This window comes from Hypomesus transpacificus, unplaced genomic scaffold (assembly GCF_021917145.1).
Source record: "Hypomesus transpacificus isolate Combined female unplaced genomic scaffold, fHypTra1 scaffold_133, whole genome shotgun sequence".
Classification (NCBI taxonomy): domain Eukaryota; kingdom Metazoa; phylum Chordata; class Actinopteri; order Osmeriformes; family Osmeridae; genus Hypomesus; species Hypomesus transpacificus.
In genome coordinates this window covers 294,596-309,805 of record NW_025813709.1, presented here as the reverse complement: position 1 = coordinate 309,805, position 15,210 = coordinate 294,596, and the positions used below count along the sequence as shown (strand labels likewise).

The window sequence follows — 15,210 nt, the reverse complement described above, 5'->3', positions numbered from 1 at the left end:
CATCTGGTAAACATTTATGTATTATCATGCAAAATATTGAATGAATGAAAAAACTAAGGATGTCCATTTCTTCTTCATGAACTACCAGCATCAAATAATAAAAACTATATATATTTTTTATTATTATTTTAGGGGTGCTGAGATGAAATTTAGGAGTGCTTGAGCACCCCTAAAAAGGGTCTAAAATCGTCAGTGCTCAAAACAAATAGGCCTATGTTGAAAGGATTTGTTTCGGGAACATCCAGCATCCAACTTTCATACAGCATCCAGCTTTCACACAACATCCAGCTTTCATGCAGCATCCAGCTTTCATCCAGCACCCAGCTTTCATACAGCATCCAGCTTTCATCCAGCATCCAGCTTTCATCCAGCATCCAGCTTTCATGCAGCATCCAGCTTTCATACAGCATCCAGCTTTCATGCAGCATCCAGCTTTCATGCAGCATCCAGCTTTCATACAGCATCCAGCTTTCATCCAGCACCCAGCTTTCATACAGCATCCAGCTTTCATCCAGCATCCAGCTTTCATCCAGCATCCAGCTTTCATGCAGCATCCAGCTTTCATCCAGCATCCAGCTTTCATGCAGCATCCAGCTTTCATCCAGCATCCAGCTTTCATGCAGCATCCAGCTTTCATCCAGCATCCAGCTTTCATGCAGCATCCAGCTTTCATGCAGCATCCAGCTTTCATGCAGCATCCAGCTTTCATACAGCATCCAGCTTTCATGCAGCATCCAGCTTTCATGCAGCATCCAGCTTTCATCCAGCATCCAGCTTTCATGCAGCATCCAGCTTTCATCCAACATCCAGCTTTCATGCAGCATCCAGCTTTCATGCAGCATCCAGCTTTCATCCAGCATCCAGCTTTCATGCAGCATCCAGCTTTCATGCAGCATCCAGCTTTCATGCAGCATCCAGCTTTCATGCAGCATCCAGCTTTCATGCAGCATCCAGCTTTCATGCAGCATCCAGCTTTCATGCAGCATCCAGCTTTCATGCAGCATCCAGCTTTCATGCCTACACGTATGCAGCTGTATTTCGACTACTAGCAGAACTTTCCCAACATTGAATTAACATAACACAGAATTAATTCATGTTGTATTATTCACTTGCAAAACAGATTAAAAGCAAACAGTTATATCAAACTAGATACAGGCCAAAAATAACAATAATACTTTGACAACAATACACATTAATTACACGCCCGACACAAAGGAATTCATGTTCTGGAGCAAGCCATTTATTAGACAATTTTGGTTCCTACAAAGAGCTATCTTGTTGGGTCTTGGCCTTTAGTGTATTTCTTTGTGTTACCTAACATTCAGATGTGATGCATTGTGTCAGTAGCCAATGCCAGTAGTGTAGCAGCCAGTATTTTACATATTCAGATAATCTGAAACACCTTTAGGACAAGTTCCAGCGAACATACATCAGCCATTGCTCTCCAGGATTAGAGCCTAAAGATCCTGGTTCAGATCATATCCCAGAAGATGGCCCACAGGACCATAGTCTTTACAATGTTAATTAAATGAGCAGAATATCTTATATTTAACTAAGAACTCATCAGCCTCTTTCTGGTCTTGCCATTTTTCGCACAAAGTATATATAAACAATATCTGGGGAATATTCACTTGTCTGTGAAGGTGACGTACAACACTGAAACCAGGATCAACACTTCAATGTTCAGGAAAAAATAAACAAATTCATAAGAAAGAATACAACTGTGTCTCATCAAATTCAAATGTAAATCAAATACATATTTGTTAAAGGTAAAAGTAAATGAAACATTAATTAATTAACTCGCAATGCCAATTAGGAAATTATATGTATCAATCACAGCACTTTCTTTTGACAGGTAAGTTTTGTGTTTCTAATCTTAACACTTTAGGAAAAGCTTGTATGCTGCAGAGGATCTTTGTGCCTCACAAGGAGGGTGTTCTGGGTTTAAGCATGTTGACACATGGCGAAGAAGCACAGAGGGACACCTGCATTCTGGGAGGGTTGTCAGGGTTGGTCACTGTGTCTCTGTCCTGCTGTGGCAGAGCAGCAAGGTAAGGAGTCTCTGTCTCCATGACTCTGCCATGATCCTCTGACTCTATGATCCTCTGACTCTATGATCCTCTGACTCTATGATCCTCTGACTCTATGGTGCTCTGACTCTACTGGCTGTGGTCCTGCACCCAGCTGCACAGCCGCAGGCAGTAGGTGGAGGGGCTTACGGTGGAGAAAGTTTGCCCTGGATGCCTAATCCTTTTCCACAGGTGCTCCAGACGCTTCCTGAAGCCGTAGACCGTGAATATGTCGATGATGCCCAAGAAGTATCGGTGCTCGGGGCCGTCGATGACGTGGAGGGGGTTCCTGCTGCTGGGAAGCAGCCTGCGGTTCTGCACCTGGAAGTCCTGCAGTTCCGCAGAGTTCGGGAGGGCGTCGGGCAGTTCACTTCCTGCCTGCGTCCCTGTCACCCAGCAGCTTCCTGTCTCTGACTCTGCCCTCAGCACTGCCCCTGGGATCGCCCCTGGGTCAGAGTGGGCGGGGCTGGAGCCTGCGATCACCGACCTGAAGATGAGAGTGGATCAAGAGGGTAACTGTACTGTACTGTAATACTGCAGTCAGATGGCACTGTAATACTGCAGTACGATGTTATTGTTGCACTGTGACTGGTAAAAACAGACCATTCCTTGATAATCCTATTAGAACTCTGCGCTTCTGATCCTTGATATTCTGCTGTACTTTGTATATGCTGCTTTGGAGAAAAGCGTCTCCATAAATGAAAAATGTACAAATGTAACAACAGGACCTGTTTCTTTATAGGAAGTACAGTACAGTTTCATAACTATAGAGCACACATTAGTGGTAGAAGAGCAGAGAGTGTGTGGAGGTACTCACTTCTTGGTGCGCATGATGAGGCTGGCGAAGGAGAGGCCCTGAAGGCGCTCGTCCTGCTGCAGGGGCTGCTGGGCCAGGAGCAGGCTGTAATCCAGAACATTGAGGCGCTGCAGGAAAGACGTGTCAGCCTGCACCTGGCGCAGCAGCCAGGGGCGCTGCTGGGCTGGGGAGAGACAGAGAGAGAGACAGAGAGAGAGACAGAGACGAGAGAGAGAGAGAGACAGAGAGACAGAGAGACAGAGAGAGAGACGAGAGAGAGAGAGAGAGACACACAGAGAGAATGCCTCCTGCAGTTAATACTTTAACATTCTACATTAACAACTAAACTAGCTAAATAATGATGCTTTATCCACAGTGACGTAGAGGTTAAAGTTTAAAAAAGTGGATTCATGTGGAACACAATCAAAGATGTTACTCGATCTTACGACATATTTTTAGGTTCAGCAGTTCAACTCTCACCTAAAGTGATGCACTGGCCCTCAAAGTTCAGGTCCTTTAGAACCACGATGACCTGGCTGTCTTCTGGTGCCGGCTCAGTCCACCGACTCACTTCACACCCCTTAATGTCATACCTGAAATACCATCAGACACCAACAGGATCATGTCTGTCTGCAGACAAAACACCAACACCTTCTTGAGGAAGATACACATTCCTGAGGATTAGATTTTTTCCCTCAAACAGAGGGCTTTACCTGGCATTGATCCTGTCATCTGGGTAGAAAACACTCTGCATAACAAGAAAATACTTCTGTGGACAATACGGGGAGTTAGTTTTCTCGTTGTATTAATGGAAACCTGTTTAATTGAATTAAATCTCAAATAGCTCACAGTACCTTCTTTCTATGAGGAATGTTAATCATGTGAACACCTTGAATACACAGAATTAAACATGATCTTAGTCATAATCATGTGAACACCTTCAATACACAGAATTAAAAATGATTTTTGTCGTGAAATGGTTTGCTTCATATACAGTTTCCTCAAATTATTTTGATTTATAGCAGGGGTTTTGTTTGGGTAATCTGAACCATTTCTGACAATTCTGGTATAAAGAATTGTCAGCACAAAAGGAATTCAATAAGTGCTCTAAATTTGTATCTGTGTGTGCGTGTGTCTGTCTCACCTAAGAACTTCACCAGGAGTGAATGAGGGTATTTCTCCAGGTGCTCCATGTAAACCCTCAGATTAGACAAGAGAAACTTCACTTCTCTTCTGTTCTGAGTCTTCAGGAAGAAGCGTTTATCATTCCTAGAGAGAAATCACAAAACGCCAGACATGTGAACAAATATTGTGTGTGAGAGAGAGAGAGAGAGAGAGAGAGAGAGAGAGAGAAAGAGAGAGAGAGTATATGTGTGTGTGTGTATGTGAGAGTGTGCAAAGAGAGTGACAGAGCGTTTGTGCTGACTCACGTCAGGAAGAAGTCGGCCTTGCTCTTGGAGTTGCTGATGAACTGCAGGTAGCAGCCGCTGGAACACAGTGAGTGCTGGTACTCCTTCTCAGTCATGCCGAGCAAGCGCCGCAGGCTGGAAAACACTGGCCCCGCAAACGTCTCCATCCTAAAGTCCTTTGAACGAGATTCATGGAGGAGTGTTAAGATTGGTGTTAGGATTAGGGCAGGGGCTGATGGGGCATGGTCAGGTTCTGTTAGATGTGGTTCTCGCTTCTACGTACCTCGTGTATTTGAGTAACTTCCAATCTGAAATCCTTCTCTGAGAGCTCATCCTGACAAGAGAGGAAGTGAATAGATATGACATCACAGATGTGACATCACCCTGCAGGCACAGGATGTCAGTGTATATCTGTAATGGTGTAGGAAATCAAAAAATATGAGAAACAAGACGTAACCATTATTTTATAGAGTTCTATCAATTAATATTAGTTTACTGTTTGACTTAAAATAATTGTGAAAACATCCATGCCAATAATTATTCAATGTAAATTGTAGAGAAGCAGAATCTGAGTTGACAGATGGTCCTGGTGTTGGTTTGGTTTGGAGGGTCAGGATTAGTCCAGGAGTTACAATGACTAATAGACAACAGAACGGACATTCATGCTTTCAGCTGATGTGTCAGCAGACATGTTTCAATGGGACCTGGACTGCTAGGAATCACATGGTGGTGTGTGTGTGTCTGTATGTATGTGTGTATGTGTGTGTGTATGTTTCTGTGCGTGTGTGTGTGTATGTTTCTGTGCGAGCATGTGTGTGCGTGTGTGTGTGGGTGCGTGCATGTGTGTGTGTGTGAGTGTGTGCATTCGTGCGTGTGTGTGTGTCTGTGTGTGCGCGTGTGTGTCTATCAGTCACCATGAAAATGTTGATTACATTTTTACTTACTTAACATTTCTAATAACAATAATATTCCTAAGTAAATGTAACATATTTTTTACAAAGATAAAATATATTTTTATAATATAAATAAAAACGTAAAGAAACAATTGTGCCTAAAGGTTTCAGTTCCAAACAGATTATATATGTATGTATATGTTATATATGTTTGTATATGTTATAAATGTTGGTATATGTTATATATGTATGTATATGTTATATATGTTGGTATATGTTATATATGTTTGTATGTGTTATATATGTTTGTTTATGAATTCTACCTCAAAGCTGCTGTCCTTGGGTAAATACCATTCACATAATCTGGAATACTGAAATGTGTTGTTTGCTTTACTGGTGGTGTGGTATAGCTAGTGGATCTCTTCAGTCTAAGATAAGATCTGATCTTTACTGGTGGTGTGGTATAGCTAGTGGATCTCTTCAGTCTAAGATAAGATCTGATCTTTACTGGTGGTGTGGTATAGCTAGTGGATCTCTTCAGTCTAAGATAAGATCTGATCTTTACTGGTGGTGTGGTATAGCTAGTGGATCTCTTCAGTCTAAGATATGATCTGATCTTTACTGGTGGTGTGGTATAGCTAGTGGATCTCTTCAGTCTAAGATCTGAATTGTTAGTACACAGTTATCAACTGATAGAGGGAAGTACTATCTGTAATTGTACACTTGAATCTAAATGTGAATGAGTTCCTCTGACAGAGGCTGAGCCCTACTGACTCTAATACAAGCCAGTGTATTGTTTCCCTGCTCCTCTGTGGGGAACACAATGGTGTTTGTCAGACACACCAGCTTGCCTGGGGACCACTGAGGGCAAGCAGCCTTGCTCAACAAGCTCAACAAAAATACCCAGAACTAGCCCTCCTAAACAAGTTACCAGAACCAGTAGAGACCACCAGAATAGAGACCACCAGAGTAGAGACCACCAGAATACAGACCACCAGAGCAGAGACCACCAGAGTAGAGACCACCAGAGTAGAGACCACCAGAGTAGAGACCATCAGAGTAGAGACCACCAGAGTAGAGACCACCAGAGCAGACACTAGACCACCAGAGAGGAGACCAATAACCAGAGTGTAACCAACAATAACCAGATTGTAACCAACAATAACCAGAGTGTAACCAACATTTACATTTACATTTACATTTAGTCATTTAGCAGACGCTCTTATCCAGAGCGACTTACAGTAAGTACAGGGACATTCCCCCCGAGGCAAGTAAGGTGAAGTGCCTTGCCCAAGGACACAACGTCATTTGGCATGGCGGGGAATCGATCCAGCAACCTTCTGATTACTAGCCCGACTCCCTCACCGCTCAGCCACCTGACTCACCTGACTCACCAACAATAACCAGAGTGTAACCAACAATAACTCAACAGTTCTGTATAGTACATTGACTTGGTACATATTCATTGTGCACTCTCCTGTCCTCAGGAACCACGTAAATTAGATCAAATCCATTACAGGATGTTACAATTACAAGTAAACTTCCTCTACAAGCGAGCAGCTTTTTGTCAGTAGCAGGCATCAAGATGGTCCCTTAGTTAGGTTCCTTAAGCACCTCAGAACTCACAGGTGTAGGGTTGTCGATGGTGTTCTGTATGGCAGCAGCCAGGCCCTCCTTCATCATGCAGGTAAGGCTGTAGAAGTCGTGCTGCTGGTCAATCTCAAACAAGCCCAACAGCTTCCACTGCTGTCTCAGGCCTCCCCACAGCCTCCTCTTCACCGTGCGAGAGCGCTGGGCCTGCCCCACAGCCCTGGACATCTCCATCTGCAACACACACACACTTTAAACAGGTACACACACACCTGCAACACACATGCTTCACAATTCACACAACCATAACTCCACACAAACACTTCACACAACAGTAGCTCTATAGAGTTCTATGTTGTATGCACACGTCAAACAACAGAAGTTTTCACCCTTTGCACAAGGCTAAAGTTGATCTGAGACGTGTTCCAGTCTCAGGTATTTTTCCCAGCAATAAACAATTTGTGTTGCTATGTAAACCTGCCTGGCAACAAGCTTTCTGTCCCAACAGCACTGTGGCACTATTGAAGCTTGCTAGGTGCAGAGAGTGGAAACTTATCGGCATATCGGCGGGATATTGATTAACTTTGACACAACGCATTTCCAATGTTTGAAACAAGCAGGTGGGTGTAACTACTGACATAAATGTATTCTCAACGTAATGAGATATGTAAATACAACCAGTGATAATGAATCAACCAGCTTGTCTCCTTGACAACAGGTACTTAAGGAAAGAGAGGTATCATGTGAAGTTCCTGGATGTTGCAGTTAACTCAAGTATCAGCAAAAACCTTTGATGATCTATTCTATAACTATTGAGTCGGCACTTTGTCGAATAATAACTATTGTGCTTTAAGTAGCACAATATCTAGTATATAGTATATATAATCAAAGTAACGAAATCTGGATCGGCCCCTTAAATTCTCCATTCCTGCTGAGGGGAATTACAGCAATGACTTCAGTTTGGGTCCGATGGTCTGTGGAGAACCCGTCTGAACTGCTGTTTAGGACAGGCCACAGTCCTCATCACCTCCGGACACTGTCACTTCTGACCACTCAACACACGCTAATCATCTGAATTTAAACCATCGCATTTAGATGCACAAATATGGTATTATGTATAATTATATATTGGGGCATTTCAATGGATTTAGCCTACCTCCGATGGAAATCCTGTAGTGGCCGGTGATGTTCCGATCGCTCGCGTAAAACAAGTTTCTCGCCATGCGTGTAAATAATACCATCCGATTCTCAATGATAATCTCATGTAGCCTATATTATTACAAATTCAAAGACGCTGACATAGCTGAGATACAATTCTAAATACTTGCCTCAGTTTGACTCATCGAGGCCGGTAATGCAGGTCGTTCCTGCCTCACTCTTCAGAAGGATACGAGTTATCAGAGCACTCCCTCCATGCCAATTGAATCCGTTGTTTCTGTGAATGAGCGCAAGTGGTGATGCAGCGACATGGAGCGGAATCTATCGATCTGTCCTGGACTGCGCTTCATCCACCACAGAACAACTCGGCTTGCATTCATGACAATGATATGGCCTAATTCACGATTCTAACAAACACATTATAAAGGGTGTGTACTTCAAACTCCAGTGGTTCAAAATTCTTCAAATATCAGCTAAATACGTATGTTAGTGATAAATATGATATGTCATTAAAACTGTTATAAACGTGCATTTGCCTTCTGATCGGCTACATCGATGGCAAACAAGAATGAAACACTGAGAAGCTGTACACATCTACAACCATCCTAACATCCTGTGTGAAAGCAAGTTACACTGGAAACAAGGCATTCAATTAACCACAATAAGCCACAAATGCGTATGTGCCAGAAACATCCCATTGGGAAACGTGTTTTCTGCAGGATGACTCAGGCCTTGTTTTCCTATTTGTAAATGTCAGCTTCCAAGTTTCACTTCAGTCAGGGCTCACCCTGAAAACCACCAGAGCAGACTTTCTTATGCTCTAGGCAGAGCTGAAACAGATCTGTTTCTATATGTGATCAAAGTAGACATTTCATACTATAGAATGACTCTCTATAGAATGGGATTTGTTTAAAAAATATATATAGCTTCTTGTCAATTTAGCTTTTAGTTTCCCATTAGCTGGCTGACCGCAGAAAAACTACGTTTGGACCATTGAGAAGATAAGAATTCTTCAGGAGTCTTCAAAGTGTTGCAGTTGTGTTTACATTGAGTTTTTTATTTATTTTTATGAAGTATGAACTTTCCTAACATGTAGTGTAAACACATTAATAATGACAATTAAAAAAAAGGACTCTTGATAAAGAAGCATTTCAGGTCAGAATAACATGTCTAGTGGAACATCTGGAAAATATATCTGGACCTGTTCATTCTCACAGATGTCTATGAAACACCTTTTACAGTAGATAACACTATAATGAAGAGGTCTGTCATTAACCACTGATCAATTAACAATAATAAAGATTACAAATAATGATTACTATATTACTTTTATACTGTTTTGAATGCTCTAAAGATAATCAACAATGTTTGATCTATGCTTTGCTATAGCTCATGGAAACATGACCAGGAGCTAATATAGCAAATTCTTTATTATATATTATAACATTCAAAAGAAAAGAAAAGCAATGTAGTAATCATTATTTGTAATCTTTATTATTGTTAATTGATCAGTGGTTAATGACAATTCTTCAGTACACACCATCACAACAAGACTGTAGGCATTCTTATTGAAGGACAAATGTGATAAAAAATTATTGAGCAGTTCTTCAACAAATCCTGTCACAATTCTCCCATCATCTAGATTGTCTGGGTCTTGAGTGTTCAGCTGGTGGCACAGGCCAGACCCCTAACCATGAAGGAATGTTGCTAATCCAGGAGGTTCTAGAGACACTAATAGCACAGCAAGCAGACAGCTTGCATTTTAGTCCACCTTCTTTGGTTTGCGATTTTTCCAAGTGACCACACCTATAAATGTCCCTGTAGAGAGGAGAGGAAGAGGGGGAGAGGGGGATGAGGGGAAGAGGGGGAGGAGGGGGATGAGGGGGAGCAGGAGAGGGGGAGGAGGAGGAGAGGGGGAGCAGGAGAGGGGGAGGAGGAGAGGGGGAACAGGAGAGGGGGAGCAGGAGAGGGGGAGGAGGAGAGGGGGAGGAGGAGAGGGGCAGGAGGAGAGGGGGAGCAGGAGAGGGGCAGGAGGAGAGGGGGAGCAGGAGAGGGGGAACAGGAGAGGGGGAGCAGGAGAGGGGGAGGAAGAGAGGGGGAGGAGGACAGGGGGAGGAAGAGAGGGGGAGGAGGAGAGGGGGAGCAGGAGAGGGGGAACAGGAGAGGGGGAGCAGGAGAGGGGGAGGAAGAGAGGGGGAGGAAGAGAGGGGGAGGAGGAGAGGGGGAGCAGGAGAGGGGGAGGAAGAGAGGGGGAGGAGGAGAGGGGGAGCAGGAGAGGGGGAGCAGGAGAGGAGGAGGAGGAGAGGGGGAGGAGGAGAGGGGGAGCAGGAGAGGGGGAGCAGGAGAGGGGGAGGAGGAGAAGGGGAGGTTATTCTGGCTATTTAAGCACGTTTAGACATTTTCAGTTGTGTGATCTATTGTTTCCATGAAATACCAATGTTCCAACACCAATACAAATTATGAAAGAAATTCAAGTGTTCGTTTTAAAATCTCCGAATTTACATCATTGTGAATTAACCTCATGTGCAGCTGTAACAATCAACCAAACACTACTGATGACCCGATTAGGTTAAACTAAATCCCAACCTCTATTGTACTATTTAATCCATAGCATAGAAAAGGTTAACTTTATTATGTGCATGAAGAAGATGAAGCGAGCTCCTGTTTCCTGTGAGGATGTTGTGTGATGAAGCAGCTCACCGATGAAGAGCAGCAGGAGGAGGGCTGCAATCCCAGGCAGGATAACAGAATACTCCCGCGGAAGAAAATACTTGTGTACAACATGGTCACCATCCACAAAGGGCTGCAACAGAACCAAGATTAACTTACTGTAATGTGGTAAATACGTCAAAAACTATGTTTTACTGTAGCTAAAACACAACCAGCAATATTGAGTTAGAGTTAGTTATAGTTATAGTACTACCGGCAGATACAATTAATACAAGCACTGAAGTAAACTGATCAAGTTTGTGTGTTACATACCAGAATGATGACCCAGATCGTGTAGTAGGTAAACAGGAAGAGGCTGAAGCCAACCAGGCTCATGCCCACAGCCTGGTCTGTCCCCGTTGCCTGGAAACACATGGGACCTCACACGTTGGCTCAGTGAAGTTCATGTCTGCGATGCAATATCTTCAAGGAACGTTACAAGAACTGTGTCCGCTACCTTTTGTCTTGTCTTGAATACAAGTTACGCAGAGGAGCGATGCTCAGTACCTTATCAAGTTGATCATCAATTTGCTACGCAACACAGTTCCACTACAGACACTCAGACAAGTAGTTCGAATACAACACCATACGGTATTTGATTAATCTGAGCCAGTTTGGGATTTAAGATTAAGTTATGACTGATCTTGCTAGCTCGTAAACAATCAATTCTAATTCGCGAGTACTTGGTAGTGTATGATTGGCCTTGAAACTAATTGGGTACTGTAGCTACTGTACTGTAGTCTAGCTAGCTAGCTCAAACTGTCAAGAAGAGTTTTGCAGCAACAGATGTAGTCTATACAAAAACCGTGCAGTGGAAATCTTCGCAAGGTAGCTAAATAAAAACATACATAATTACCATGACGTGAGGTGTACTAGTAGCTAGGTTCCGGTTTTGAAAACGTCTTGGATGAAGCTAATATCAGTTAGCTAGCAATCATACATGCAGTTTTGACCAGCGTCTGCGTCACGTTCACGCCCATAGATATATATAAACACTAACTAGATGTCTCGTCCGCGTTGCCGGACAACGAAGTCGAACCATAGAGTTAATGAGTCGAACGTCCGCACATGGCGGCCATCTTGCTACAGTCAACTCGCTCAACCATAACATTGTGTTGATGCTACATGTACTTTTTTTAAATTACCATAACTTGCCCAATTTTCAACCGATTTTTAAACGGTTTGGTTTGTTATCAACGTCAGAGATGTCGTTATGCCACTACATACTTCTATTCTATAATTAAAAAAAGAAATAATTATTCATAAGTATGCAGTGGCATTACGACATCTCTGACGTTGGTAACAAACCAAACCGTTTAAAAATCGGTTGAAAATTGGGCAAGTTATGGTCATTTAAAAAGTACATGTCGCATCAACACAATGTTATGGGTGAGCGAGTTGACTGTAGCAAGATGGCCGCCTTGTGTGGACGTTCTAGACTCCGCTGCAAGACATCTCTTTATCTATGGTCACGCCATGGGTCACGCCTACAAAACAACGAAGTACGTTTCTTTTTTCTTCGGTTAAAGTTGTGACAGATTGCAACCAAAGTTTATGAGCCCGCCACCTACTGTTCAGGAGTGTGAGAACGGTGGCCCACACTCAAACCAAAACCAAGAAAACACAGAAATACCAACATAAAAACCTACATCCTAATCCCGTCCTAGTTTAGGAGGTAATGTTGAGTCATGGAAATTAAAAATAATCCCTCCATAAAAACTGTAAATAAACTGTAAATAGGCTAAGTGTTTAAATAAATTGGCCTGATCCAGCAAATCTCCTGTAAATAACTGTCAATCAAACTCGTTCCGGAGGCGTAAATGTTCAGGCAAAAATTGGGGAGCGCTGTTTCTCACACTACTTGACTGCAAAAACTATAGTTTGTAACTTTTAAACGTGTATAATGAAAATGGTAAGAAAAATGTGTTGCTGAACTCCATATGACCTCCATGGTTCTGGAATCAATATACTGAGAGAAAGTCTTGAGTCTAATGTGCTCATTTTCTAACAAGAGGGGGAATGGTTGGTATGATTTTACCAAGAACAGTGCAACCCTGCTTCACGACTGGTCGGGTCAGACAAATAAAAAAAAGATGCATCTTTTCTTAAACCATCCTGACACAGGATACCGTAAAGATTATTTTAAAGTGTTCAATTAACCTTAACCACTTGTTGCATTACCACTATTTGCAGTTTCAATAGTTTATTAAATGCTTGATTCATGAGTATTTCTTTAAAATCTAGGGACCTTAAAATGAGGTACATACATTTTCCATTACTTTCAAATTGTACTTTGATTATGTTATGCTTTAATAGTTAATACAAAACCATGTTCCAGATTACCAACCTTTTTATTTCCCCCAAAATATTAAATGAAACTTTTCCAATAGACATATACAATCAAGAATAGGACATTCAAATACAGTATTTGTTTACAAATAAAATTCAACCTCTCCTCGTCACACTGTCTAGAGGGACAGGAAAACCCAGGCATAAATAATAGAAACTTTAGAAAAATTCCTTTTAAAATGTATGTAAAATAATCATTTTTTAAATAGAGCCATTTAATATAATTAATAATATTTTAATATAATACACATATTAGAAGTCTAGGGGGGGTATTCCAGAAAGTAGGTCATGTGACATACCCAGGTAAATTAACTCCCCAGCTGACACCCAGCGTTGTAGCAACATTGCCAGTAGGTTGCTGCAACATTGTGAATCAGCTGGTGGGTTAACTTACCCAGTTATGTTGCATAACCTGCTTTCTGGAATACCCCCTAGATTACAATCTGGGTAAAGTTCTGTGAGTTTTCAATGTGTGCATAGATTAAATCCTTTACAATGATGACCAGGGCAGGATTTGGGTTGATTTAGAGATAGACCCTTGTTATAAGGGAAATGTGTCAACTGATAAAAAACAAAAAAAAGCCAAGGTACTTTAAATGAATGATTAAGTCTTTCTTTAGATGGACATTTCATATCTACCAGAAACATATATTCAGTACATCATGTGGTCAAAAAGAAAATAATGTGTTGTGTTTCATCCATGACACAAGAGACAGCACTACGATTTTGTTAGAAAATCACATTACAAACTGTCAAGTATATAGGAAAAAACATACTCAAACAATACACTTTGTGAAAACAGTAGCAGAGGAACAATTATTTCATCTTTAGGGTGTATGTACAGTATAGAGAATACACTAGATAGAATATGTATTTAGTTAACTTGAAGATCAACATTTTACCATACCATACATACCACATACATAGCAATTTCCCATATTTTCACCACAAACAAAATGGTAAACCAGCCTGCTGATTCGGAAACACAACAACAGAAAGTAAAGTTATTTAGGTTCAGACTGTTCTTAGAAAGAGGGAAATCTACTTTTTTTTCTCTAAAATCCCAAAACAAATATAGTGGTTTCTTTATTTAAAAAAAGTTAATTTTGAAATCCAGTGCTGTCCAGAGGGACAAGTACAACAGGTCCTTGTGTGGTCATGTAACACAACAGGTCCTTGTGTGGTCATGTCACACAACAGGTCCTTGAGGGGTCAGGGGTCACTAATGTCCCAGAGTGGTAATGCAATGAAGAGGATTTCCAACTTTATTCAGTGGTTTCTTTAGCTGTATACAAGGATACACACACACAACACATGCACACCACAAAACCTATAACAATCATGATGAAGGTGTAAGAGTGAAGAACAATAAGAAACAGCCTTTAAGCAGCAGGTTGTTTCAGGTCCGTTCTCTCTGAGATTCGAGGATGAAGGACGTGTTCTGACTTAAATAAAGAAGCCAAGTTGGCAACATTTCATACATGGGTCAACACTTTTTGGTTGTTGATTAAACAAATAATTAAAGATGAAAGCTATTATTGGACAAAGGAATTGAATTAAGTATATATAAAAAAAGATTACCTACATTTTGAAGACACAAATCAAACAAAGAGTTAATAAATTTTCCTGATTTCAACTTTCAGACCAAATGAAAAACAAGCTCTTTAAAATCTCACTTGCACATGCAAATGATCTGCTTACACACACAATCACTCTTTGCACACGTACACATAGTTTTACTTTAAAGCATTCACATACACACATGGACAAACAGACACGTAAACACATGAAGACACTCAGAGGACACTGTCCTGTATGGATGGGGGAGCTTTAACTGAAACCACTGTTGACGAGGACACAGTGGGAGATTGGTGAAGCATGCACCCTTCACCCTGCAGCATGCACCCTTCACCCTGCAGCATGCGGGTGCCTCCACGACTCTGAAAACCCCAGCTGCAGACTCAGCATGTGCAGAGACAGGGGAGTTAGCCTGCTAACTACTTACATTTTTCAAAATAAAACATTGTATTTTTGTAGTCAGACAATCAGAAGGGTACATTTTTGTACTATAAGACCCAACATGCGTTCAACTCAGATCTCTACTGTCTGTGCAGTCATACACTAGCGGCTGCCTGGGTTGTAGCTCTCTCCAGTTTCTACCGACTCAAGTAAAAACCTTCCCTGTGCTTCTGTAGTCACCAAACCAGCTGGTGAGCTCAACACTACGGTTGCTTTAA

General features: G+C 41.8%; 2 protein-coding genes across 2 annotated transcripts; both read right to left on the bottom strand.

Annotated features, from left to right (window-relative positions):
* Window positions 1-1,232: 1,232 nt before the first annotated feature.
* On the bottom strand, window positions 1,233-6,991 carry pip5kl1 (phosphatidylinositol-4-phosphate 5-kinase-like 1). The gene is made up of 9 exons (XM_047051024.1): window positions 6,794-6,991; window positions 4,558-4,608; window positions 4,296-4,450; window positions 4,010-4,134; window positions 3,720-3,754; window positions 3,579-3,634; window positions 3,346-3,458; window positions 2,887-3,049; window positions 1,233-2,556 (listed from the first exon to the last, which is right to left on the bottom strand). Exons 1-9 carry the CDS (start codon window positions 6,989-6,991, stop codon window positions 2,160-2,162), a joined length of 1,293 nt encoding a protein of 430 aa, XP_046906980.1. The 3' UTR covers window positions 1,233-2,159.
* Window positions 6,992-8,945: 1,954 nt separating this feature from the next.
* dpm2 (dolichyl-phosphate mannosyltransferase subunit 2, regulatory) lies at window positions 8,946-11,731 on the bottom strand. Its single transcript, XM_047050989.1, has 4 exons — window positions 11,481-11,731; window positions 10,898-10,987; window positions 10,616-10,718; window positions 8,946-9,733 (listed from the first exon to the last, which is right to left on the bottom strand). Exons 1-4 carry the CDS (start codon window positions 11,481-11,483, stop codon window positions 9,678-9,680), a joined length of 252 nt encoding a protein of 83 aa, XP_046906945.1. The 5' UTR covers window positions 11,484-11,731; the 3' UTR covers window positions 8,946-9,677.
* Window positions 11,732-15,210: the final 3,479 nt, after the last annotated feature.